Here is a 26,751-nt window from a genome sequence, read left to right on the forward strand (position 1 = left end):
ACTGGGAATGGAACAACTGCCTGTTTGCTTCAGCTTTAATTTTACAGCACTCATGGTTTGAAATGATGGCTTGTTTCAGGAGCTCATGAATTGAGTTTCATTTCCTTGACATGCTGGTGTATCAGTGATGTCACCACAGCTCTCTGTAGGGATATCTTCAGTGGAGCTGTGTGCAAAGTGATATTACTTGTAAATTTTATGAATGCTTAAAAAAACCTAAAAAACCTAAAATTTCTATTAACCACAAGGCTGATAGCAAGGAGTAGTTTCAGAACATGCCCAAAAAGCACAAGCCTTCATGAGACCTCAAAATGGGGGGGGAAGTTGTTGTGTTTCCCCAGGATGTCCTTCTTGGGCTGTGCTGACAAACTTTGTTTTGTTGTGTCTATTTAGAGTCACAACTGAGTGTTCTTCATGTTCAGGAACCAAGGGCTTTAATCCCACTTTATTCAGCTCAGGATTTAGAAAGCTTTTTCTCATTGTGTAAAGATTTTAATCTTTTGTCTTTAGAGCAGTATGGTCTTGAGCATCAAAGCTGACAGATTCTCTTCCAGTGGCCGGATTTGTTGCTTCTCAGGGAGAACTGTGACAGTTAATAAAATACAGTTTATTTCCTGCATTCTCTTTCAATCTTTTATTATGCTGTAGCAAAAGAGGTACTTTTCCTGCAAGAGAAGCTTTGCCAGTTCACCAGTGAAAAAGGGTAACTTAAAAAAGAAACTACCAGCTTTGCTGGTAGAAATTGCTGGGTCTCCCCTGGAGTCACCTTGGGGAGGGGAAAAAAACAAACCAAAGGAACCCCTACCTCTGTTTTTATTGGAGGGGTGTTCATGCAGGAACAGCTGAGTAGAAATGGGAAGATGGGAGGAAAATTAAAAGCCTGACTGAAGACTCCATACCTTAACATCTGGAAGGAAATGAGCCCAAGAGTAAGGACAAGGTCTCTATGTGCTGGATGAAAAGCCTTTCAGCAGACACCAACAATTACTGTCAGCTTAACAGAACTGGGAAGATTCCATGACCAAATATAAAAGAAGAGATAGGAATTGTTGTTGCTGCAACAGGGAGAAGGAATCAAAAGTTGGCTCTGTGACCTGATCTGAGTCAGGATCTCATCTGTTCAAATGTCCCTGTGGAAAAATCTCATAAGAGTGCAGACCTGCACTTGAGTCCTGTCCCCTCCCTGAGGTCAGAGTTCACTAAAATGACCACCCAAATCAGGGGTTTGAAACAAGAAGAGTTGATAGATTTTCTGAGGAATCATCTGATTGTTAGACCTTGTTTGTAAACCAGCATTATCTTACCCTGCTTTTTATTTGTGTGCTTTGAGATTTATCTTTAAGACAAAGACAATTTGGTTCTTATTCTGGAAAGACTGGTTACAGTATGAAGCTTCAAGATCAATGTGTAATACTGTCAGAATGAATTTGGGAGGGCAGTTTCTTACTCTGGAAGGAATTGGTGCCTATTTGGGAGCACAGACCACGGAAGAAGTGCTGACTCTTCATTCACAAGGTAACCTTAGAAACAAAGCTTAATGCAGCCTCCCTTTATAAATAAGAGGAGTATGCAGGGAAACTCCATTTCCTTCATTGTTCCATTTCAGTGGAGAGGCAAAGATGCTTCTAGAAAGCAATCCAGATTGTGCAGGTTAGGCTTCTTCTCTGAATCTCTCTAGGAAATTCCTGTCTTGCTGTTTGTTGACTTCTGAGGGTGTTTGCCAGAGGGAGACCAATATTTGAAGTAGGTGCTTAGGTAATTTGCTGCTGCTCAGATGACAAAGGTGACACTATTAGGATATACTTCAGGTCAGTGCCTTGTTTGTGGGGTTTTTGATGCTAAGGGTCATCATAATGCAGGTCAGAAAGGATCTCAGGAAGTCATCTAGTGATGAGCAGCCTCCTGTGAAAAGTGTGGTGAGCTTGAGGTCAGAGCAGATTGCTCAGGGCACTGCCTAGGCTAAGTCTTGAAAATCTGCAAGGTTGGAGACTGCACACCCTGTCTGGGCAGCCTGCCCTGTGGTTTCATGGCCCCACCAGTGAAGATGCTTTGCCTTGTGTGCTGAGCCCTTGTTTCAGGGTATGTCTGGTGTCTTGGCTCTCTGTGCTCAGTTACCTTTCTGTGGGTAGTGGAAGGCTGTATTTACAAAGCCTTGGTTCTGCCACTCTGGATAAGCCCCATTCCCTCAGCCTTTCCAGAGCAATTGCTCCTCTCTGACAGGCTGGGTGGCCTGCAACCAGCTCAGCTGTCCTGACCCAGGGCTGGAGCCCCAGACAGAGTGCAGTGCTCTGCAGTGCCTGTGCTGTGCACTGAGGGGGATCCCTGGCTCTGCTGGCTGTGCTCCTGCTGCTCAGGGTGCCCCAGCTCCTCTTCTGTCTGCTGCATCTTCCAGCTGTGGGTCCCTCTTGGCACACCTGCAGCCTGTGGGGCAGCCAGGGGTCATTCCTGCCCAGGTGCAAGGTTCATTCTATAGCTGTAGAATTCCTCTAGGTTCCTGTTGGCTCATCCCTACGGCTTGTCAGGGAGTTCTGGATAGCAGCCCAGCCCTCAGGTTGGGAGTGTGCTGGGCTGTCCACAGGTCTCATGAAGTCTGTATCACATCTTTGGCTTGTGTTTCTGCTCTCTCCTTTGCTTTGTGGCATAATTCATGTTCCTCTTCATATCTTCAGCCTTTTCACTCACCAGTGTAAAAAGATGTTCCCCGTGTGTTGCCTCACAGCAACTGAATGTTCAAGGTCTCTTTTCTAATGTTTTGAAAATGAAACTGATCCAATTATCTGTTTCCAGCAGGCACAGTAGTAAATGCTGAGGTGTTCCCAGAGCCAGGGAGCTTTTCCCAAGTGTAGCTTAGGTACTTCTACACTGTCCTGATCATCCCATGGAGTTGTGCTTATGTGAGTCTGTTCTCTTCCAAAAAAGCATTTTTGCAAATTTATTTTGTCAAACACAAGACATTTTTATCTTGCTGCTTCTATGTTTGTAATGCTACTCAATTTGACAAACATCCCTATAGAATTCATTGCCTTTCCCCTCTTAGTCTTTTCAGAGTGCACAAATAGTGACTTGTGATTTTTGTCAGTGCTGTCACAAACTGAAGGAGTCCTTTTACAACTAGCAAAGAAGCTGGGCTCCTCTCAGGTGTAAGCTCTCCAACCTGATTGCCTGCAGGTGTGGGACTCACCCCCATGTTTGCCTTCCAGAACTGATTTTCTGTGTTGTTGCTTGTCTGAAACGTTTCTCTAGAGGATAAAGGAAAAAAGTAACTTCTAATAAGAAATTGGTAAAACATGCTGCTGCTTTTGCTCTAAAATGCTTTGTGTGACACTGAAGGTAAGTTTGAACCACCAACAAACACATGCTCTGTAACTTCTGCTGCAAGTCTGAATTTTTCCTAGTCCTAGCATGCAGTAAGACTTAGCTTGTATTTTAATGCACACAGGATTAGAAATATTTGTTATGTTTCAGTAGAAGATCTACAATTTTGGATTTCTGGAGAGTTCTGAAATTAATAGCATGATATTTTATTCTTTAATATCAGGAAAGTACTTTTTATTTCACAATTTTCATTTCAGAATTTTGTGTAGCATTGGTCATGATATTCTTAGTTTTGAGGATGTTCTCACATCTGCACTGGATGTCTTTGTAATAGAAGAAAGTCCAAATATGTGAGATGTCTCTAGGTCTATAAAACATACTTCTGGAAGGTCTCACTTCAGCATTTAAGACTATGCTCTGGTGAGATCTTGAGGCTGTTTCCAAGCAGCTCAATGGGAGCAGTGTGCCAGGTGAGCCCTTGATAGGCCTCACTTGGGCTTCAAACTTGCAGGGCCTTTAGTGCCACAGTGATGTGATGGCAGCTTTGTGTGGTTTATTCAATATTGCCATCATGGAGAACACATAAATCAACGGGAGATTGCTTACTTCTGTCATCCACTGATTCCCAAGCAGAGATTGCAGGAACACTCAGGGAGCAGTGCAGGCTTTCTGCAAGGGCTCTGCAGAGAGCACATCCAGCATGACACAGCCATGGAATGATTCAGCTGTTTCAGAGATGGGTAATTGTTACACATAGGAGGAAAATGGGAGGTGTTCAGCAGCTGACTTGGATTACCAGGGAGAAGAAAATCTATTCCTCCTTCTGGCAAAATGTGGGCAAAAGTTCATCACCAATATTTGTGACTCTAAACTTACATATGAGTGTGATCTATATTTAGTATTGTTGTCTATATTCACTAGTGTAAACTTAGATTTTAGTATCTGAGTTAGAAATAATTAGCCTGCCACTGACTACACTAAACAAAACTGTTCTTAACTGTCCACTTTTCACAAGGGCATGGACTAATAAAACATGAGGGAATGGTCTTAACCTGAAGGGGAGGGCAGGTTTAGGTTTGTTATTGGAAAGAAATTCTTGGCTGTGAGGGTGGGCAGGCCCTGGCACAGGTGCCCAGAGCAGCTGGGGCTGCCCCTGGATCCCTGGCAGTGCCCAAGGCCAGGCTGGACAGGGCTGGAGCAGCCTGGGACAGTGGGAGGTGTCCCTGCCATGGCAGGGGTGGCACTGGACGACTAGGGTCCCTTAACCATTCTGTTTCTTGGTTTAATTTAGGCTTCTAAAAGATAGAGCTCATTTCTGGTAGAGAATGGCCAGATATAGAATGTGTATCCTGACATTTGTAAAGAGTAGACATTTGGAGAAGGAAATTAATAAAAATGGGCAAGAATTCCATGGTCTAAATATGAAGAGAGCAGTGTAAGAAATCACATCATAAGTAGATCAGATAAGGGCAGGGAAGAAAATAATCACATATGTTAGACCCCATATAAAATGAAAAGGAGTTGTGGTAAGGGTTTTAAATTTGCAGAGATAAAACTAACAAATTATTAGTCAGAATTTTGCATAAATGTTTCTGACAAGTCTGAATTGCACTATTTTCTAGTAAAGTGTGATCTCTCTGTGTAGAATGCAGTAAAGACTCATAAAGGTTGTTTAAATTTCTTTTGTATCTTAAAAATAGAACTGTTAGTTACCTCTAATAGTAATAGTCACCTCTCAGGTTCTGAATCACTGAATTTTGCAAACAGATTGAAAGATGTTAAAAGCAAAAACCTAGCTGCTCCTATAGGCCCAAGAAGAGTGCTTCAGAATTGTGCAAAGCTTCCAGCCAGAATTTTTAGAAATTGCTCAGGCTTCCTCTAGAATGTAGGACACATGTTTGGAGACCTCATTCCTGTCTGTGTGAGCCTGTGCAGCCCTTGGGGTGGGAGCAGAAGCTGCTGATAGTTGAGGAGTTCTTCAGATCCAGCTGGCAGCCCTGCTCCCTGCCTGGAATTCTGCAGAGGTCCAGGATGGCTCCTTGGCCTGAAGCTTCTGTTCCCCACAGAGGATTACACAGGGCACATAGGAGCAGCCATTCCCATAGTCATAAGCCAAGTCATCATTTATTTTCAGGAGTAAGCAATTGAATGCTGAGGTGGAAGTCCAGGGTTTCCAATGGGTCTTTTTCATCAATTCTGCTATCACTTTACACTCGGAAAATAAACTGTGTCAAAATATTTCCTGGCATATATATGTGAATGTATGGTGAAGATTATAATGTATGATGAATTAGATGAAGCATTTTGTGCTGGGGGAAACGTGCAAGTAGAAAGCAGTAAAGGAATCAGCATTGTTGACATTTGTTGTTGGAGCCGGTACTTAACCAGCAGGTTTACATAGAGGTGAGTTGGAATTGTGAGTCCCTGTTGAAGGTGACATTTTCCAAGCAGAGTGGAAGGCGCAGAAGTAGCTGGCAGGTGTGGGCACAGGGCAGGGCTGCCAGTGGGGCTCAGCTGTGCCGTGCCCGCTCACGCCGTGTGTGCCCGCAGGTACGTGCTCACCAGCTGGTTCTGCCGCCCTGTGACGTGGTGATCAAAGCCGTGGCCGACTACGTCCGCAACATTCAGGACACCTCTGATCTGGATGCCATAGCAAAAGATGTTTTTCAGCATTCGCAGGTAAAGCATAAAGCCAAATGTTGTCTTGTTTTCTTTTTTTAATCAATTTTGCTGTACATTTGTCTTGAAGAATTGCACTTGATAAAATAGTGATTTGATCAGTTGATAATAGGAATCTCTTGATATTTGCAGTGGCTCAGCTGTCCTCATTTCATGTTTCATGCTTTCTGAGGGTGAAAATACTGCATTTACCCTGTGCTTTAAATTCTTGATAACCAGAGGGGTTTTTAGCCTAGCTGTGTGCCCTGCCTTTGAGAATCAGTTGTACATGAAGACTAAATGTTTAAACTTTACCCTTGGGTTGATATAAGATTTCTTGTACTGGAGCAGTGCTGCAGCCCTGGAGGGTCCATAGGCATTAATTCTGAGATATGGTACATTATGTACTGTACAGCCCTGTGCTGACCTGCGGGTGACAAACCTGAATGTGCTTGTGACAGATTTTTCTTTTTTTTTTTAGTCTAGAACAGATGACAAAGTTACTCGGTTTAAGAGAGCAGTTGCTTATTACTCAGCAACTAATAAACCTATGCCATTTCATCCACCACATTACCTAGGTAAGTAATGACAGCAGCCATGCCTTTTGTTTTAACTAAAACCTGGGGTAACCCTAAATCAGAAATTATATTGTTGGCAGCATCTTACAAAAACGTTTCTATCTTCTGGCAATTCCCATTGACCTGCAAAGATGAGGTTTCAGAAGAAGGTTTTCATAGAATATGTTGTGTTCATGTTCCAGAAGAGAATAACCTGGATTACTTTTCTTCTTGGCTGTTGCAGCATCCATTCTGGCATTGGGGCTCTTGAGAGAATGGTGAACAGCTGAAGTCTGGTGTCCACTCCCATTCATGAGTTGCCATTTCTAGTTATTAAAATATATTTACTATTTCTCACTGGCCTTGCTGGCATGTTTTAGAAATTCCTTTATAGTTTTTTGGTTTTTTTGGTGTAATAACAAACCTGCTCAAATTGCAGCCACACATTGTTGCAGTGTTTCAGATTATTCTCAAGGCTTAAAAATTAAAATGTGTGATCACAGGATTTCCTACTCATGCCCCAGTCTTAACACTAAAATGTCATTTTAGCTGGAATTTTCTAAAAATCTTCAGTTACCATACTAGTAGAGTGACAGAGATTTTTCCTGCTCTTGTGGAAGGTGTTGGGGTGTCTTGATTTACTTCCAAAGACATGTATCAAAGGGTTAAGAGGCTACTCTAGGTCAGATATTCAAATGACAAAATCTCAGCATTCTGTATTTGTGTGATGTTGGCAGTGTCTCCATTATGACATGTCTTGGGGTTTATTTTCTTGTAAGCTCCCTTTGATTCCCAGACAAAATAGGAATGTGCAGCAATGAGGGATACAAAGATCTGAAAGAAGGTGAGACACATAAAATACACTTCACAAGCTACAAAGTATTTCTGTTGAAAGGTAAAAATGAATAAAACTGACTTAAAGGCATAGGAGAAAACAGTAGTGCTAACAGAACAAGAATAAATAAACCATAGAAGCAGAAGGACAAACAAGGTAACATTTGTGTCAAATACTGAGTGTTTTCATGAGTGCTTGGGTTTTTTTCATTTTTTTTTCCTTCTCTTTTCCCCTCCTCCCCTGCAATACAGCAGCCAGACCGAATCAGTTTGGTATGCCTGGGATAGTGCCACCATATGTTCCTTCTCAGATGCTTAACATTCCACAGACCTCACTACAAGCAAAACCTGTGGTGAGTACAGCTTCTGCCCTGCTCCTTGGGGAGAGGTCTGCAGTGCTCAGCAAACTGGAATCCAGGTGGGAAAGGTGGAGCCAGCTTTTTCAGTGTGGGCAGTCACTGACTGAATTTTAAACCTGAAACTAAAGTGATGCTACAGCCTCTGGTGGAACAGTTTTTGTGGATGCTCAAGATGGCTGAGTTTTAATGCATACATTTGGAAAAGGCCACTTGATTAAAGAATGTATTTTGTTTTCAAAGCAAAGCCTTAGCTGCCTTCACTCAAGAGAGATCCCTTTATTTTAGGCCCAGCAGATGTCCAGTCAGGGTGGGGCCCAAGGCCAGGGTCCATACCCATACAGCCTCTCTGAGCCAGCCATCACCTTGGAAACAGGTGGAAAAAGTCTGTCTGAGCAGAGCAATTACAGTAACATTCCTCACGAAGGAAAACACACACCATTGTATGAACGGTCTTCTCCAATAAATCCAGCCCAGAGTGGGAGCCCCAATCATGTGGATTCAACCTATTTTCCTGCCTCTTCTACATCTTCGTCCTCTGACAATGATGAAGGCAATGGAGGTGCAGTGAAGTAAGTTTCTCATGAGGATATTCGCTTACTCAGCTTCTGTTAAAATGAATTTACTTTCAAAATAGTTTACCTGTATCCTGAAAGTAAGAATCATAGAATTAATCATTGAATACCCTGAGCTGAAAGGAGCCCACAAGTGTCATTGCAGAAATCTGCAAATCAGTGATGTGACAGACCTTAAAAAGATAGTTTTGGGTCACTGTGACTGCGGACTGTGCATTGTTCAATCTCATCGCTTTGTTCCTTAAGCAGGAATCCAAAACCAAAAAGTGTTGGGTGTTTTTCCTCTTCTGCCCTTAGGTTTTATTGAGAGAGTGAGGTTTTGGTAAATGTCGTAAACCCTTCCAGTCCTTTCCTTTACTTTGTATAAAAATATTCCTGCTTCACAGCAGAAGTCATTAAAATTTCAGAAGCTATAATCTACAGAACTTCACTGAACTTGAACTGTTTACACATCCTAAATTTGAGCATAAAATGAAAAGGAGTTGTGGTAAGGGTTTTAAATTTGCAAAGATAAAACTAACAAAGTATTAGTCAGAATTTTGCATAAATGTTTCTGACAAGTCTGAAGTTCCAAGACTCCTGCAAATGGACATTTTTAATAGAAAGCATCCCTTAAAATCAGAATATCTTGCCCAAAATTCCAGTCACAGACACCAAGGATTTACTTCACTATCTCTCAAACTGCATTTTAGCATGATGTTTTTCTTTCTGTTGTCCTTCAGCCATGTCAGTGGGAACAAAATAGGCTGGGAAAAGCCAGGAACCCAGTCAGAAGGTCAAACACGTGGAGAGCTGGGAGACCAAACAAAGGTATTTCCTTAAATCCACATTTTATTACTTTGTGTTAAAACTTTCCGGCAGACTTGGAGGAGGATTTTCAATATTGATCCACAGTATTTAGTGCAAACCTGCATGCTTTGTTAGTTACAAAATAACAGCTTTGGAATACAGGAGGAAGTTTTCCAAGGACACTGTAGCATATGCATAAATACAAACATGAAATAGGATGTTTTAGAAAATGCTAGATACAAACCAGGAACAAATCAATAACTTTGTTTGGCCCTTAGCCAACAATCTCACCCTCAGATGTTGCTTTCTGGGCTTCCAGTAGAGCATGTTGGAATTTTAGGAAGGAGTGTGGCAGTCTGAGTGTGCGTGGAGTCAGAGTCCATGTCTGTAAGCCACAGTGGAGCAAGCACAGCTCTGACACAGTCAGTGTTAGCCACAGGCACTGCAGGTGCATTAGCACTCAGCTGAGGAATTAAAGGTCCTTTATAACTGCATGGTAGGAATTTCACATAATACTTGTAAGGTAGCTCCATGGGGCCAGTTAGTGTTGCTGTTTAACTCAGTAAAGATGGGCTAGATAGCCCTTGATAAAGATTTATCATTATTAAATTGGAGATTTCAAACCACGTTCAAATCAAGAACATGATGATCTCTATTCCAAGTTTGATCTGTGTTTGGAAAGAACATTCAGAGCATTTGCACTTAATATCTGTGTCTTAATGGTAGAGCTGTACACCAACTTAACTCTGTCAAAAAACCCTGATCTTGAGTTAGTTACACTGTGAGCAAGCAGAACATTTTCCCTGTACTTTGGGCACAGGAATTCCAGTAAACTTGGGCTTTTGTGCTTAAAATATCAAGTGGATGATTTCATCCATCAGCAGTTATTATTGCTGCAGACCGTGCCTGTAGCTGTGTCTGCCTGGGATTAGTCACTGTATGCAAATGCTAATTTGACCTATTACATTCCTGTCTCCTCTGCTGGGCTGGGCCCTGTGTGCAGCCCTGTGGCTCTCCCAGCCCCAAGCATCCTTTCACAGAGACAGTCCCTACACTGAGCCAGAGATGAACCAGCACTCACTGAACTTCCCAGGCGATGTATGAACAGGCTGACTTAAATGTATACAGTTTAATGTAGTAATGCTCCTGAGCTTTATGCCTGTTTGTTTTTGATTTTCAAACCACTTTGTCAGCCCTCAGTAGCTGGAGAAGGCAGAAGTGTCTTTTGAGCACAAAAGGAAGGATTGCGAGTACATTTTGTAAATGAACTCATTTCCTGGAGAGGTGAAACAGTAATGATTGAGAAAAGAGGTAGTACTTCCTTAAGAAGTTGCCCAGAGAAGCTGCCCCATCCCTGGAAGTGTCCAAGGCCAGGTTGGACAGGGCCCAGAGCAACCTGAGATAGTGGAAGGTGTTCCTGGCCATGGCAGGGGTGGAACAAGATGGTCTCAAAGGTCCCTTCCAGTCTGTGATTCTATGAAGATTTCAAATGAGTGAGCTATGTGATTTTCTGAAGTGCTGAAAATCCAGCATGGGTCAGGCAGGTAGCAGCAGTGTTGATACTCCTTTCACTTGACTTAAATGTCAAAATTAAATGTCAAAAGCCAGTCATCTCACAGTGTGCATTTTACATGACAAAGATAAGCTCCTCTCATTTGGCTGGAGGCATATTTCTAAAGAAAAGAATCACCCTTTAACTGTGGTGTTTCTTCAGCTTGGGTGTTGGAATATTGCTGGAGCAGATGCAGAAGGAGCCTGGGTACTGTAGTCAGGGAAAGCATTGCTGTCATGTGAGGGTTTTGTTTTCTTCCCTGTGTGCCCCCAGTAATTGATAGTTCTGTAAACTTCTCGTGGTTCAGAATTGCTGACTTAGACTTGTTGGGGTAGTAGAAGACAGGGGAAAATTCTTTAACCTGACATGGATATAGTTAATACTATAACACAGATTTATTAAAACTGTGTTATAAAAGCATTTGTTATTAAGCATATTGTTTTGGAAACTTTCTGGTTTACAGGTTTTAACCAATTCATCTCTATATTTTCATTTTTATAACTCAAATGAAGTCTATATTACCAACTAAAATACAATCTTTCAGTAACATCCTCTTTGATTGTGTGATTAAAACATCATCTGAAAAGAAGGTTGCCCTTTGATATTTTGCTATTTTGCTAGAGCCTGTTTTTACTACCTACAGTTATCTGTAGAAGACTTTTGAAAGTTGTGTGAGGTTTTTTATTGTTTGATTTAGGTTTGAATTTTTTGTGGGTGAGGAGAACCACCTGAGTTTGTTTGGGCCTATTTTTTATGTTACGTGTTCTGTGGGATTTCATGCTTTGGCCATTTCCATTTCAGCCTTGCTTTTCAAGTCTTAGGAATCATGTGAACTTCTTTACCGATACCATGAAAATACTCACACATGATGTATCATCAAGTGGTGAAATTTTGCTCTCAAAAGTTTTTACTGTCACTATGATAATTGATATGCATGAAGCTAACAGGAACTCTTAAGCTAAAACCAGCTTTTGGTTTTGAAGACCAGGATTTTCAGGAATGAACTGCAAATTTTTTTTGTTGTATCTGTGAGAAATCAACATAAAGGTTGGAAGGTTTACAGTATATTTTTGTGCATTGTATTTTTCCCATAAGTTTATAAACTGCATTTCTAGAACTGGAATAGAATGCGACTTTAGTTTTCCAGTCAGAAAACTTCAGCATTTTCTCTTACAATCTTCTCAAAGAGCTTTTATGTTAACAAAAACCCAAACAGCCAAAAAAATCAACAGCATTTACCAGATTTTGAGTTTGGACACTGTATTTTACATGTTACTTAATTGAACCATGAAATTTCCCCTGTTTTGAGTGGAATTGCAAGCTGAGAAGGCCTATGTTTATGGAAATCTAGATAAATTACAGACTATGTGACTCTCAATTAACTCATGGAGTTGGGAGTCCATTAGTCCACTTCTGCATTAGGCAGTTAAAATTTTTAGAAAACAGTAATTTTTGCTGCTGTTAATGAATTAAAAGCTTTATCATAATATTTATTTTCTTAGTAATTTGGTTCTACTAGCAAACAATGGCAGAAGGTTTCCTGAAAACCTTGCAGCCAGCTTTGGAGAATACATTCTGCACGCTGCCACAGTGTGATGTGAGGATGTACTGTTTTCATTAGGGGTGAGGGAGGAAGTTTGCTGTTTCTCTTGGTTGATCTCCTGTTATGTTTCTGGACACATCCAAAGCACTTTATTTTGTGTGTTCTGTTACAGGCAGAAGGTTCCTCTAGTGCTTCTTCAGGAAGTCAGGCAGCTGATGTCAAAGGGAATCAAAGCAGTAATCCACAAATCCCATGCCTGCTGTCTATGCCCACCAGAAACCACATGGATATTACCACCCCTCCATTACCTCCTGTAGCACCTGAAGTATTGCGAGTGGCAGAGCACAGGCACAAGAAGGGGTTAATGTATCCCTACATCTTTCATGTCCTAACCAAGGTATGACATTTTAAAATGAGCTACTGTGAGAAAATGATTCTGTGAAGATAATTGCCCTGGCATTTCTGGCTAGAGTATCAGATTTTAACCTCCTTTTAATGCTCTAACTTCTGGTCACTTTTTAGTTGTTTGAACCTGTTTCCCCCCTGTTTTCTAAGCACTGATATGGTACATTGTACCAGTAAATATGACATGGCTATAGTTAGAAGTGTTTATTTAGAAAATTATTTTTCCCAACTATTTGCAGTTATTTGTATGTATCTCTATGCATGGGTGTATATGTCTGTGTGTGTGTGTGTTTATGCAGAGTCCATTTCCATCTAAAATTTCCTGCATATGTGCTTTGATGTCTGTGCCAAGTCTTCTCTATTTTCAGTATTCAAAAGTACTGAGGTTGTTTTCTCTCCCAGTCTGATCCCTTACATTACTGGTAGCTGGCCCCTAGAGAAACACAACGGTTCTAAGAAATCCCTTTTGTATCAGCAGCTAGCAAAATGCCACTGTCCCCATGCCTGTTAACTTTTATTCACCTTAAAAATCCTCTTCAGGACAATAAGGACCACAGGCAGATCTGAAATCCATCAAACTAAAAGTTACTGCATCAGGGTTGAGGTTTGGATTTCTTGTTTCCCATTTGTTTATACCATAGCTCGTGTTGCTGTCGTGTTTTTACACTTTTTGGTCAAAGACAAGTGAAGAAGAATCAGAAGGTCTGTGAGGACCATTGGTGCCAGTTCTGTTTCACACTTTGCATAGCCAAATATTCTTAGCATGTTTAAATGCTACTTGATGTTTAATCACAGAATCATTTAGGTTAGAAAAGATCTTCAAGATCATTGAGTAAGATTATCTTGATCTTCAAGATAAACTGTTAACCCAGCACTGCTAAGGCCACCACTGAGCCATGCCCCCACGTGCTGCATCTGCGTGGCTTTTAAATCCTACATGGATGGGGACACCCCTTCTGCCTGAAGCCACTTCCTTTGTCCTGGAAACAGAGCCTGCCCCTGCTGGCTGTGCTCTCCTGTCAGGGATGTGCAGAGCAAGCAGGTCCCTCCTGAGGCTGAGCCCCTTCCCAGCTCCATTCCCCTCTCTGGACACACTCCAGCCCCTGCAGCTCTTTCTTGTTGTCAGGGGCTCAAAACTGACCCCAGCATGTCCAGCACAGGGGATGGGCACTGCCCTGGCCCTGCTGCCACACCAGTGCTGAGCAGCCCAAGGTGCCCTGGTCCTTCCTGCCCACCTGGGCTCATGTTCAGCCACTGCCACAGCACCCCCAGGGCCTTTGCTGCCCCTCTGGCTCAGCCTGGAGCTGCTGGAGGTCTCTGTGACTCTAGTGCAGAACTCTTGAACCTTGTGGTGGGAGAGACCTTTGACACATAACCTTACATCTAAGGTAATGTTGTCCAGTTAAACCTGACAATCTCCTAATGTAACCACTTCAAGGTGTCACCTTCAGAATTCATTACTGGCATAGTTTAAATAGGGTTTTTTAAAGAGAAAGTAGCACAACGGAGTGTTTTCTTGTCATTGTTAAAAATAAAGGTTGATTTTTGGGGACAGTGCAGTCAGTCATTTTCCAAGAATATCTTAACATGTTTGGATGTGCAGTTATAGAAAACAGTGTTGCTGTTTTGAGGGAAAATGTTGGAAGGTTCTTTCACGCTTTTTTTTTTTCTTAAAAGGTATAAATGTTAAATTTTTACATACATGTAGAAACCTAGCCTTATTGTAGTAATTCAAACCTAGCCTTATTGTAGCAATTCCCAGGTAGGTGGTTTTTGTCCACGTGTGCTCATGCATTTTTTCTTACAGTGAGTCCCCAATAGTGTTTCAAATCCTGCAGCAAAAAGTCAGACTGGTGCTTTTAGACCACATGAGTATTTTTTAAGATAACTGCCTGAAATCTAGATCAGCTTCAAACGTGCTTTGGCTGTCTAAAAGCACTTTGCTCTATTTCCCTGTGTGCTGTTTTTCCAAGTGCCTGTATTAAAAGAGCAATATTTAGTTAATCCTCACATGTCTAGACAAATATGTGTGTGGTGGAGAAGGAAAAGAGGAAAGCAACAGAACCTGGAGGAAATGAAGCAGGCTGGGCTAATCCTTCCCTGAGATCCACATTTGTCTTGACTAGCTGGACGTGTATTAGGGTTGGATTGGGTTGCTGTGCATACCTGAATGCTTCTTGTTCACTGTTACATGTCATACTTCTCTGCTTTCTTTCCTGCCAAAGGGTGAAATCAAAATCGCCGTTTCTATAGAAGATGAAGCCAACAAAGACTTGCCTCCTGCTGCTCTCCTGTATAGGCCAGTGCGTCAGTATGTTTACGGAGTCCTGTTTAGTTTGGCAGAAAGCAGAAAGAAAACTGAAAGGCTTGCTTTTAGAAAGAACAGACTTCCACCAGAATGTACGTACTGCACAACCCATGCTTTATTCCTCTTCCCTTTGCTGTGGTTTCAGAGCCACTTGTACCATGGTGTGAATGGAAATTGTTGCTAAGATCCCCTCAAGGTAGCTGAAGCCAGAGGAATTTCATGCCTGTTGGATGCTGTGGATAAGAGAAAAAGATGTTGCTACTTTGAAATTTTATTTCCTATCATAGTTTAAGAGTTATAAATGTTGCTATTTCTGAGCAAGCTCTGAAGCTTGGTTTTGAACCTTTGCTTAAGCTGCTGCCAGACCTGCAGTGAGTGATGTCAGCTAGTGATGTCATTTCTGTGTATGGCAGAACTGGATTTTAGGAAACTTCTATTCTCTGCACATGTACAAACCTGCTTTTTTCAAAAAATCAGAGGTGCACAGGTTAACTTGCCCTGGCTTCCCAAATGTGTCCCTGAAGGTACCTCAGGGAACTTTGCAAGTATCATGTGTCCTTCAGGTATTGGCATACAAAAACCTAGTTTAATTAAATGCCACAGAAATCAGGGTGTAATGTAACCAAAGGTAGCTCTGGGTGAGGACAGACTAGACTTCTGCAAACAGCCTTGTCAAAAGATCCTTTGATTTGTTCAGAGATACAGATGTTAATCTTCTCATTAATCTGAAAGTTGTCTTTTAAGTCTTCAGTTTCCAGGAATTACTGTCATTTCAGTCCTCGTTCTAGAGTGTTTTTGTTATAATGAATGCATACAAGGAAATGACTGAACTTTGCAGCAGCAGCTTATAAAGGTTACAGGAATGCTGAAGCATTCAGTGCAAGGCAGCAGCAGCACAAGTATTTAAATGTGGGAGTCTCCTGTCACTATGGTAAATTTAAGAATCAGATATTCAGAATGTATGAAATCATCATTCACAGGCTTCATGTGTAAAAGGATAAAAATAACTGTCAGTTGTAAAATTTATGTTCATTCCCTGCCCTCTGCTCTTTCCATTTGTGATTGAGAATGTTTTTGTACGTTTGTAGTGACGATGGTAATCTCCCAATGATGTTTGAAAAGCTGTTTATCTTTGCCAGTTACTTTGTGGGAATCAGTATTTACTATTACAGTATTTAGTATTACTGCTTGAATAATACCTCAGCACACCTACTCACAAACTTTACTTCTTAAGACTCACACAACATGGTGATATTTTGGGTTACAAGGTCATTTCAGGATTAAAACAGTGATTTTATTTGCAGTCATTGTGTATCCTCATGAGAATTCTGTCCTGAAAAGCGTACCAGAGCTGTCTTTTGGTGAAGTGGCTGAATGCTGGAGGTGTGCTGGAGGTCTGCTTCAGGTTAATCTCATAAACCTAGAATGTTCTCTGTAGGCTACTGGGGAAGCCTATATAATCTCTATTTTCTCTCCATTTATCCTGCTTTCCAGAGTTTACCTCTGGAGGGTAAGCACACTGCTGCTGACTTAGTTTAGTTACAAGAGCTCTGGCAAATCTTGCTGCAGGATGCATTCAGCTACTGACCTACTTCCAGCTTAGGACTGACCAAGCTCTTAAAAAAGCAGAAGCCGATTTGAACATATGCCCAAAAGTTCCTTGCTTGGCTGCAAAGCTGGCACTGCCAGTAAAGATGGATTTGGGCTGCTGTGCAGGTGTGGGGTGTGAAGGGGCTCTGGTGCAGGAGTGCCTTTGTTTTGGTTGGCTCTTCTACAAGGCTTGGGCAGTCTGTGCGAGACATAAGGAGAGAACAGTGTCTGAAGCACTGATTAGGCTTCTCTAACTTTTTTGAGCACCCAGACTATAATGAACTGGTGATGCTCATTCACCTCCAGTGTCTACATTATTTTGCTGCTCTCAGAAATGCGTATGTTATGAAATGCTGTAATGAAGACAATTAAAAGAAAATCTAGGTATTAAGATATGTTAAGAGAATCAATAAATTAGTTTCTGAAGAAATGGAAATGATCCTTAAGATTTATGTAGAGAGGTAATGAATATTAATATCTAAAATCTTGTCATCTTTGTTGTACAAACCAAACACTGGCAACTTAATAATAGTTCCTGAATAATTGGCAAGGATATTTTACATGAGGGTTATGGGAAGCTGGGAAAAAGGCATAATAAACTGACACATCAGGATTACTGCTAAATATGTAGATGGCAAGATAATGGATCTATCATGAAATGGATGGCTTCTTGACTTTTAAATCATTATTTTTTGTATGAAGTTTAAAAGCCAATAAGAAACAACAGAAGCAACACTCAGTGGGGTTCTTCAGTGATCAGTGTCTGTGTACATGGCCTCATCTGTGCTCTCAGAGGACAGGAGCTGCTGGCTCACAGAGTGCCTCATTGTGTTTGGCTGCCAAGGGCACGGTGCTGTCCGTGCTGCCCTTCCCTCCACGGGGTGGAAACCAAGGCTCTCCCTTGCTCTGCTTGTCAAGCCCTGGCCCAGGTTATTGCCGTGTCCTGATAGATCCGTGTGTGTAGTGAAACCATCTGCTCTCTCTGCTCGGTGCAAGGCATGCTTGCACAAGCTGGCAGAGCTCCTGCTTGGATCCCAGGGTTTGTTACTTTGAGGCCAGCCCCAGGTGACCTGCTGTTCCCATCACGGATGTACTCAGCCAAGAGGAAAGCCGTGTCTCTTGGGCAGTAGCCCTCGTGCAAAATCAAGTGTGCTGAGCTCAAGCTGTGCTGTCAGGAAGGATTGTAAGGTTAAAAATCACAGTAAATGAATAAGACCAGAACCTGGAGCTGTGCTTGGCAACCAGAGCTCTGCTGAGGTGCTCTGGCTGGTGCCTTCAGAGTCTGTAATGGCACTCAGGTGTTCATTAAGCAGGTTACTGTTGTGCAGGTTGATGCTGACCCTCTGCTTGGATTAGCCTCAGCATGTCATGAGGACACTGTTGAAAGCAGAGGTCCATAGATTGTGTGGTGCCTTAGGCCTCAGTGAGCATTCAGACGTGCTGATGAGCAGTAGGATGAGGTTTGGTAGGCAAACACTGTAATGTACACCATGGTAATGGGGCTGAACATGCTGATCAAGCAGTAGTCTGTGTAGCTTTCAGGGTAGGCACTGCCCATGTCTCAGTGGAACTCTCCATACGTGATTCTGTCAGCTGAGGATGCAGGGAGTTTGGCAGCAGTCTCAGTGGAGATTTTTCAAAGGTTTAAGGAACGCCCTGGAAAAATTAGTGGATATGGACAACTACTGGATCCATCTGTTAGGTTAAATGCTAATTTTTGGTGGACAGTGCTAGAGTTGCTTGTTAGTGGATTCAGCTGCAATTCCTCATCCCCATCACTCAGAGAGGAAACTCTATTCCAGCCCACTAGATTGACCTTTGTGTTAAACCTTTCCATAAGAAGCATGGTTACCTGCACCCAGCTGTGGGTCCTCAGCACAGGGCATGCATCTGCAGGAGCAAGTCCAGAGAAGGCTATGAAGGTGTTCTGAGGGCTGGAACACTTCTGCTATGGAGACACTCTGGGAGGACTCTTTAGCCTGGAGAAGACAAGGCTTCAGGGAGAATTGGAGCCCTTTCCAGTACCTAAAGGGACTCCAAGAGAGCTGCAGGTGGACTAGGGACAAGGGCTTGGAGTGACAGGACAAGGAGAATTGCTTCCTGAGGGCAATTATGGAATATTGGGAAGAAATTCTTCCTTGTGAGAGTGGTGAGGCCCCAGCACAGGTTATCCTGCCACAGTGGGGGATGGAACAAGGTGGGCTTTAAGGTCTGTTCCCACTCTAGCCATTCTAGTGATGTTGTATATTATTATTTAACACAACATAGAAGGCAGTATGCATCTCTAGTGTAACCTTTGTAGAATGTGGCTGAATGAAAGGCTGAGGATTCTTCCTGTGACCTTCTTGTCACAGAGCTGTGGAAGTTTTCATCCACAGATTAAAAGCTTTGAACCGTATTTGAATGTTGAAACGTAAGGTAGAAAACATAGACATGAAACATTCTGTTCTTATAAGCTTAAGAAGTGTGTTCAGTATAAGTGAAAGATACACTGGGAAAACACTGGTGGTGTGTACAGCTTTGCTTCTGATATCTAAAGCAATTACAGAACAGTTTGAAAGCAGACATAAAAGACATACTTTTATTTGTATTTGCTGTTCTGGGCCTAAGCAAGCAGAGAAACCCAGAGAGATGAGTGTGCACTAGGGCAGGGTAGCTCGGCTGGCTGTTAGAGCCCATCTTTAGAGTGTGGGGGTGCATAAAACCTGGAAGCAACCAAAATAGAACATGATTTTATAGTGAGGTGACCAACTAAATATGTCAGTGTTTATTTGCGTTGCTGTGCGTGGTTTTGTAAAACTGCCCTGAGCTCTGTGAAGAGTAACTGTAATGCTAGGCTGGGTTTGTTCGTGAAAAGCAGGAGAGCTCTTTGGGGTGTTCTGGAGCTTTGTTCTGTGATCCTGACCATCACCTCTGCTGTGGTTTGCCTGCCCTTGGCTATAGAATCACATATTAGGTTGCTGCCCCATTGCTTTGTAGCCGTCAGGCCTGTGCTGGCCCCAGTGGGATGTATTCCCCAGGCTGTATCCAGTGGATTTCCAGCAGAGTCAACAGGTCTGGGCTCCCTCAGGGAATCCCCCTGGGCTGTAACCTGAACCTGCACTAACAAGTTCCTTGAACCTTCCCACACTGCATAACTGGCTCGGAGTTGGCAGGGTGCAGGCACACTGTGAACTGTGTCAGGCTCGGGTTGCTTCAAGGCCAAAGGTATAGTGTCTCAGCCTTGACTTGAACTTGTCTTCTGTTCTGGTTGTCTTCAAATAGAGGAATGGAGATGATTTAGTAGCAATGTAGAGTGAACTATCTTCGTGCTGATGCAGATGAGAGGGAGATTAGGCACAAAACCACTAACCTCTTCATAGAAAGCAGTGCAATAAATGGGAAGGTTTAATATAAAGTAGTGTTTTGTAAAATGTTTAGGGAGAACTCCGCACTTGCCTGTATTTGAGATCTCATTCCATTGCGGTAGCCGAACAGCTGCAGACAAGTATAATAACACCAGGTTTAAATATGATTCAAATAGAATCACTATGATTGTATTGTTCTTAAAAGACCACCTCTGGAATAGGTTTCTGATCATACACAAGTGTTGTCAAATGTGACAGTATGATCACAGACAGATATGACACAGATATTTAAGGAGAAAATTGCACTTTTAAGTTAAAATCATAGAATGGTTTAGATTGGAAGGCACCTTAAGCACCATCCATTTCCAATCCTGCTATGGGCAGAAGCACATTCCAGTAGACCAGGTTTCTTTCAAGCCCTGTCCACCCTGGCATTGAACACTTCCAGGGGAAATTGTGCTGTTTGTTTTAGAAAAATGTGTGTATTCCCTCTATGTTGTATATTCATTTGAAAATATTAGCATGACATTCCTAGTGTATGCATGTCTGTATATTGTCATCACTTACACCTCATTTGTAAGTGATCACAATTAAAAGTATTTCATGCAGGGTTTAAATTACCTGTTTGGCAGTGTAATCCAGCACACTACTGCAGTCTTGAAGTGATGCTTTTTCAATCAAAATCTCTTGCATGTGAAGGTTGACATAAATGCCGGAATATGAAATACTAAGTCAGGCTGATTTCTTTCTGTTGTTGCCATCCTGCAGTTTCACCGGTGATAATTAAGGAATGGGCTGCTTACAAAGGCAAATCTCCTCAGACCCCTGAGCTGGTGGAAGCCCTCGCCTTCAGGGAGTGGACCTGCCCAAACCTGAAGAAGCTGTGGCTGGGCAAAGCTGTGGAAGACAAGAACCGACGTATGAGGGCGTTCCTGGCCTGTATGCGATCAGACACACCAGCAATGCTCAACCCAACTAATGTGCCCACTCATCTTATGGTGCTCTGCTGTGTGCTGAGGTTAGTGTCACCTCCAGGGCCATCAGAACCGGGGTACGGTTTTACTCTGGGATCTCTAGAAAGTGCTGATTCATATTTGCAGCCTCACTGGGGGAGCGGGTTTGGTTGTAGAAAAGCATGCGTGTAGTTCTTTATCAGTCTCTAAAGGATTGAGGGGAAGATAAAAAAGGTCTTGTGTTGCAAAGAGGTTTTATCATTTGAATTAGTTTTACCTTAGTGTACTCAAGACTTCAGCTCAATAAAAATAAACAACTTTTGGGGCCTCAGAGGGTTCTGTGGGTAAAGTTGCACAACAAAAGCTTCCAGATTTCCAAAGAAAAAGTCGTAAGTTCCAAAATCCTGAACTATTAAATTTTCACATTGAAAATTGACAGAGGAATTGGGAGATGCTTACATTTGGGGTAATTATTTAAGACAATTAGCTTATAGTTCTTTCAGAATCCAAGGTAAGCATCTTAAACATGGTAAAATTTAAGCCATTGTTGAGAATGATAAATGTAAATTTGTCTTTGGTTCTATTGAACCTCATCTTCCCTTTTGAGCACTGTTTCTCCTTATAGGCTACTTGGTATGCAAAACAAGGGGTATCTTAGAGCTGCTCTTTTCCCTGCCCAGCATGTTTCTGTGCTGTGCCATGTCCCTGTGTGTGTGCCCTGTGTGTGTGCCCTGGTGGTTTCTGACGGGGCCGTGCTTCCCTCCAGGTACATGGTGCAGTGGCCGGGGGTGCGCATTCTGCGCCGCCAGGAACTCGATGCTTTCCTTGCCCAGGCGTTGTCTCCAAAGCTCTATGAACCTGACCAGCTTCAGGAACTCAAGGTAATTCTTAACTAGAACTTAGATAATTGAGGAGATTTGTTTGCAGCTGATGCGGGAATTAACTGTAGTGGCTGATCTGTAGGTGCCTCACTAAAAGCCTGTACTTTCCAAAATATTAGTCATAGCAGCTTAAAGTGTTGCAGAGATGGCTGCAATGGTCTGCAATGTCCATTTTCCAAACACAGCACAATGCATCAAAATCACAGTGTGGGTTGGGTTGGGAGAGACCTTAAATAAGGCCCATCTCATTCTACTCCCTGACATGGGCAGGGACACCTTCCACTATCCCAAGTTGCTCCAAGCCCCATCTAACCTGGCCTGGAACACTTCCAGAGATGTTGAGCCCATAGCCTAAATGACATCTAGGTGTATAGATTTTGGCAAAGGTATCTATTGTAGAGTCACCAAGTCTCACTTCTCTCTTAAGATCTGATGCATAGGGAAAGAAACTCCAGTGTGAAAATCACTGTTCTTAGAGACCTAAGAAAGGAGTTCCCAGAGAAAATATTCTTGCCATTCCAACACAAACCAAAAGGCCACTAATAGCAGATAATGTTTTGATTTAGTAGTGTTTTTTAAAATTTTTCAATTATACATAAAGTAATGTGGATTACTTCCATAAGATATATTGGTTAGCTGGAAGATGCAGTAATTCCCTCAGGGTTGTTACTGTCCTCACAGGAAGCAGTTTGTGAAGTCAGACGTAAAGAGCAGTTGAAATTGATTGAACCCAGCCATGTATCTGCAAAATGAGCAGTAGAGTCTTTGGGCTCTTAAAGGTTGCTTATGCATAAGGAAGGTGGTAATGGAGTTTAATTTTAAAATTTAATACTAAGGTCTTGAAAATGTTCCGAAGCAAGGGCTGATATTTTGGGAAGTATTTCAGAGAACACCAGGAGTGATATTTTCTTATGCTAGAGCTAAAAATACACTTGCTGCAAGCAAATCCTTTTTGCTTTGACCACTGCCTATTATTCACTGTTTAGTTCTACCTTAGTGTCCCTATCCTACATCCTAAATAAAGCTGTTGTGTGCATACACACTACTTTTTTATTAAGATGTCTTAAAGTGTTCTTAAAGCAAAATCTTGAATCAAACTAATAGAAAATCCATTATAAAGGAGTTGAGAAAGAAATGTGTTACATGGGAAGAAAAATGGAATTTTGTGTTGAGCTCATTCCTGAGATGTTCTGCCACACGTCTAAGAAGCGCTTAATTATTTGGAATAAAATTTTCAATTAAGTTTCCTAATGCTAATTTCCTGTAAGTGTCTTTAGAAATAGTTTCCTGCACTTTGTGTTGAGAAAATAGGGGTTTGTGTTTATCTCTGGTCTCCAGAGCAGGTGGATGGGACAACAGCTTTTCTGAAGATGGCAGGTCTGCATGCACAAGTGTGAGGTTCTCGTGCATTCTTCTGCTCAAACCTGTGAAAGTCTGGATGACCTTTTAAAATCCCTCTGTTTGCAAGAGTTTTGAAAAGAAAGTAACTATTGGAATAACTTTGAATTATATCTCACTGTGATCTTACCGTATTTACTCTGTTTTAAACAGATTGAGAATCTGGATCCCCGTGGAATCCAGCTGTCTGCTCTCTTTATGAGCGGTGTGGACATGGCTCTTTTTGCCAACGACGCCTGCGGACAGCCCATTCCCTGGGAGCACTGCTGTCCCTGGATGTATTTTGATGGGAAATTATTCCAGACCAAGCTCATCAAAGCAAGCCGGGAGAAAGTTCCGCTCATCGACCTCTGTGATGGTCAGGTGTGTAGTTGGCAGGGTGATGGAGTGTCCCATGTGTGCCTGGCTCGTCATTTACCACATGTGTCGCCTCTGCTTTAAAAGGCAAATATGAGGAGAATGGCTAATGGGTGGGTTTTGCTGTTTAGTTCCTGATTTCTTGATGAGTAGGATGGCTTTTGGGTAGATTTGGAAGAAGAGGCATCAAGTTGAATTTGATTTTTTTTTTTCTCTCTGAAAACGGAATCACTGATATGATGAATGGCCAAGTTGGAAACTCTGCTCATTTGTTCAAGTCCCACCTTTTTGGGTCAGACTGTCCAAAATACTAAACTGCACTGGGTTTGTAGTGAAAGAAAATTGGTGTTTCCTAACTGACTTCACAGATTGTAAAGTCATTCCTGGGGTCCTCAGCTCAAAATCTTTTCACATTTCTTACAATCATCTTAAAATACGAATGAAGGCCTTTTTTGTGTTATCCAAATCATGTTAAGTTACTATCTACCTGTAAAACCAGGAAACTGATAAAACAGTTTACTGAATAACCCAAACTTTTTTGTTTTTAACTTTTTGAAAGATATGAAATTGTATCCCTTCTTTTTTTGTGAATTGAGGGAAGCTGATCCCAAGTTTGCTTTTGATGGTGGCTGTGGTCCCTTCTCAGAGTTATAACCCTCCAGGCATGCTTCAGCCTTTATGCACAGACTCTGGGTTGCAGTCCAGGTCTAGGATGATGATTCTCTCTCTACTTCTGTATTATTTTGGGTTTTCCTTTGAATTTGTTATGTAAATGTAGCTTTATACAATTGAAATGAGAATTTTAATGTCCCTCTGTGACCTTCTCTTTATTCCTAGGCTGAGCAGGCAGCCAAGGTTGAAAAGATGCGTCAGAGCATCCTAGAAGGATTAAATTTCTCCAGGCAGAACCATCCTCTCCCTTTCCCACCTCCACCTGCCATGCCTTTCTATCCAGCTTCTATGTATCCTCGACACTTTGGGCCAGTCCCACCACCTCAGGGCAGGGGGAGAGGCTTTGCTGGTAAGTGATGGGACAGCGGTGCCACACGTCACCATACCTTGCACATTGCCAAAACTGCCAGGTCTGCTCAATTTCATAGGGAAAATACAGAAAAGCAAGTGGTGGGCTTGTGTTGGCATGTGCCTGCCACTGTGTTTTGGGGTTGCTTTTATTAGCCCAGTGATACGGAATGTGCTGTATTGCTACATATTTTCATCAGGATTTTAGTAGCTGTGCCAGATCAAAATATTTTTACTGTTTTTGTAGAATTAGAAAAAAGAGGAATAGATTGACACTGGGCAATATGAAAAAACTTTTATTTGCACAGTAAATTGGTTCAAAACATTTATAAATTATCAGACGCAGTTTAACTGTCAGGGCTAAAGACAACCTTTCCCCCTCCCCACTCCTCTGTGTTTTGCTGCAGTCATATAGCCGTTGGCACCCTCAAGTGTAAATACTGACATAAACATTGCAGGCTGTTCCTAGAATTGCTCACTTCCTCAAAATCTCTCCGTTCCAAGGCCCAGAGGTGTAGAGATACTGGCCACAGGCATTTCAGGGGTGCCATGACTGTAGCTACCAATGCTCACTGCCAAAAAGTTGTCACAAGCCTTTCCCGTGCCACAGAAGTTGGGATCCCATTCCAAGCCCCAGGGCCTGCCCTTTGGGTCAGAGCTCCCTGCTGGCTGGGACAGCAGGATGCCTCTGGCCAGGGCTCCCTCGGCAGTGCTGCAGTATTGCCTGCAGGAGCCCGGCCCGCGGGAGTGCGGCCCTCCCGCCTGCCTCTGCGAGGGTGGAAGGAGGCAGCAACCTCTCTGCTGGGGCTTTCCCAGTTGCCTGGCCCCCTCACAGCTTTTCCCCTGTCTTTCTTTACCCTGGGTCTAACAGGAGTCTATGGCTTTGGAGGCCCTTATGGGGAAACAGTAGCCACAGGCACTTACCGGGCCTTCCGGGTGGCGGCAGCGGCAGGACACTCCGGAGCCTTCTCTGGCAATGACAGCAACAGGACTAGCAAGTTTCAGGGCGGTAATTATACCCAAACCCCTTTTCTTAGAGCTTCTGGCAACGGCTTCCTCCACTGTACGGGTTGGTCTGAGGCTTTCCTTCTGACTCCCTGTCTCCTTAACTGTCTCAGCTTCCCTCTCTAGAGCCTGCCCGGCTGCTGTCCGCTCTGCTCCCATCCCTGCCGCAAGCCCCCAGGCTCCTCGTGCCAGAAACCTCTTCCAAACACAGGAGAGCCCAAACCCAGCAGGCAGCCTGTCTCCCACTGGCCAAGAGGGCATCTGTAACCCACTGGCCTCTGTATTAACAGGGATTTTCCAAAATCTGGGGACAGTTATGTTTTTTGCAAAGACCTAGCATAGAAATGACTGTCTTTGGTATTACTGCTGAGCCCTTCTTTGCTGGCATCAGTGCTGGTGTGGACACAGGAGTGGGATTTACTTCCCTACCTGTGTGCCCATTGCTTACTTCCTGTATGTGAGATGATGGAAGCTTGTTGAGGGTAAATTTTTCCCACATATTTAGCTGTTGTTTCTGGCCTCTGAGCTTTTATTCTAAGAGCAAACATACCTCTAGTGCCTCATGTGTGGATAACTCTGGCCCTGCAAACCATCTGCATTTGGAGCTGAAGGACTTGCACAGGGAATTAGGAACCTTCTGGATGTAAGCAGTAGTATAGTTCCCAGCCTATAACATTTGGAGACTAATTATGGCTGCATAAATGCTGTGGTTTGTAACCCTTTTGGTGCTGATGGTCTTACCAGTAACATCTTGCTCAGTTCACATACCTGGATTTCTTGAAATACATGTTATGCCCCAGAGCTGATATAGTATAAAGACATGAGCAACTTGAACAGAAGATGTAGTTGCATCTTAGACAACTGTAACTTCAGCTGCCTTCTTTGAGGGGAAATGATAAACACACCTTTTAAACCAGATCTGTTTGAATGGTACATTTTTATAGGAACTTAGTGTTAGTACAGCTTGTCCAGCCTAGTAAGTTCTTTATTGCCAATATAATCTGTGTGATCTATGCTGATACTTGCTGTTGGCTAAAAAGTGCCTTGAACCTGCAAGAATTCCTTCTTCTTCAAGAATGCAGGAAAAAAACCAGTCTTCAGCCAGCTTGTAAAACTCCCCTGGTTTCTTGAGGCCTATCTCAAGTATATTTTCAATTACTGAAAGTGAAGCATTCATGTCAGATAATTTTTCTTTTCAGAATTCATATCTATTTTTAAAAAAGGGTGGGGGAAACAGGCTCTTGGAGTTCTAACACTTCTGGAATACGGCAAAATGAGCAATAACCTCACAGTATCCCTAGAGGAAAT

At 42.6% G+C, this 26,751-nt stretch overlaps 1 protein-coding gene across 2 annotated transcripts in view; it reads left to right on the forward strand.

Annotated features, from left to right (window-relative positions):
* The window catches only part of FAM120A (family with sequence similarity 120 member A), a 47,683-nt gene that overhangs the window by 12,517 nt on the left and 8,415 nt on the right, over positions 1 to 26,751 (forward strand). Inside the window, exons 4-15 of one of the 2 annotated variants that reach the window (XM_063181828.1) lie at positions 5,866 to 5,994; positions 6,455 to 6,551; positions 7,617 to 7,717; positions 8,009 to 8,292; positions 9,018 to 9,105; positions 12,352 to 12,576; positions 14,810 to 14,984; positions 20,598 to 20,847; positions 21,549 to 21,663; positions 23,215 to 23,424; positions 24,256 to 24,439; positions 25,310 to 25,447. In XM_063181828.1, the coding sequence (XP_063037898.1) occupies positions 5,866 to 5,994; positions 6,455 to 6,551; positions 7,617 to 7,717; positions 8,009 to 8,292; positions 9,018 to 9,105; positions 12,352 to 12,576; positions 14,810 to 14,984; positions 20,598 to 20,847; positions 21,549 to 21,663; positions 23,215 to 23,424; positions 24,256 to 24,439; positions 25,310 to 25,447 (1,996 nt within the window). The remainder of the gene's footprint in view (positions 1 to 5,865; positions 5,995 to 6,454; positions 6,552 to 7,616; positions 7,718 to 8,008; positions 8,293 to 9,017; positions 9,106 to 12,351; positions 12,577 to 14,809; positions 14,985 to 20,597; positions 20,848 to 21,548; positions 21,664 to 23,214; positions 23,425 to 24,255; positions 24,440 to 25,309; positions 25,448 to 26,751) is intronic. The other variant, XM_063181830.1, reaches the window with a different exon arrangement.

The sequence above is a fragment of the Melospiza melodia genome (assembly GCF_035770615.1).
Source record: "Melospiza melodia melodia isolate bMelMel2 chromosome 10 unlocalized genomic scaffold, bMelMel2.pri SUPER_10_unloc_1, whole genome shotgun sequence".
Classification (NCBI taxonomy): Eukaryota; Metazoa; Chordata; class Aves; order Passeriformes; family Passerellidae; genus Melospiza; species Melospiza melodia.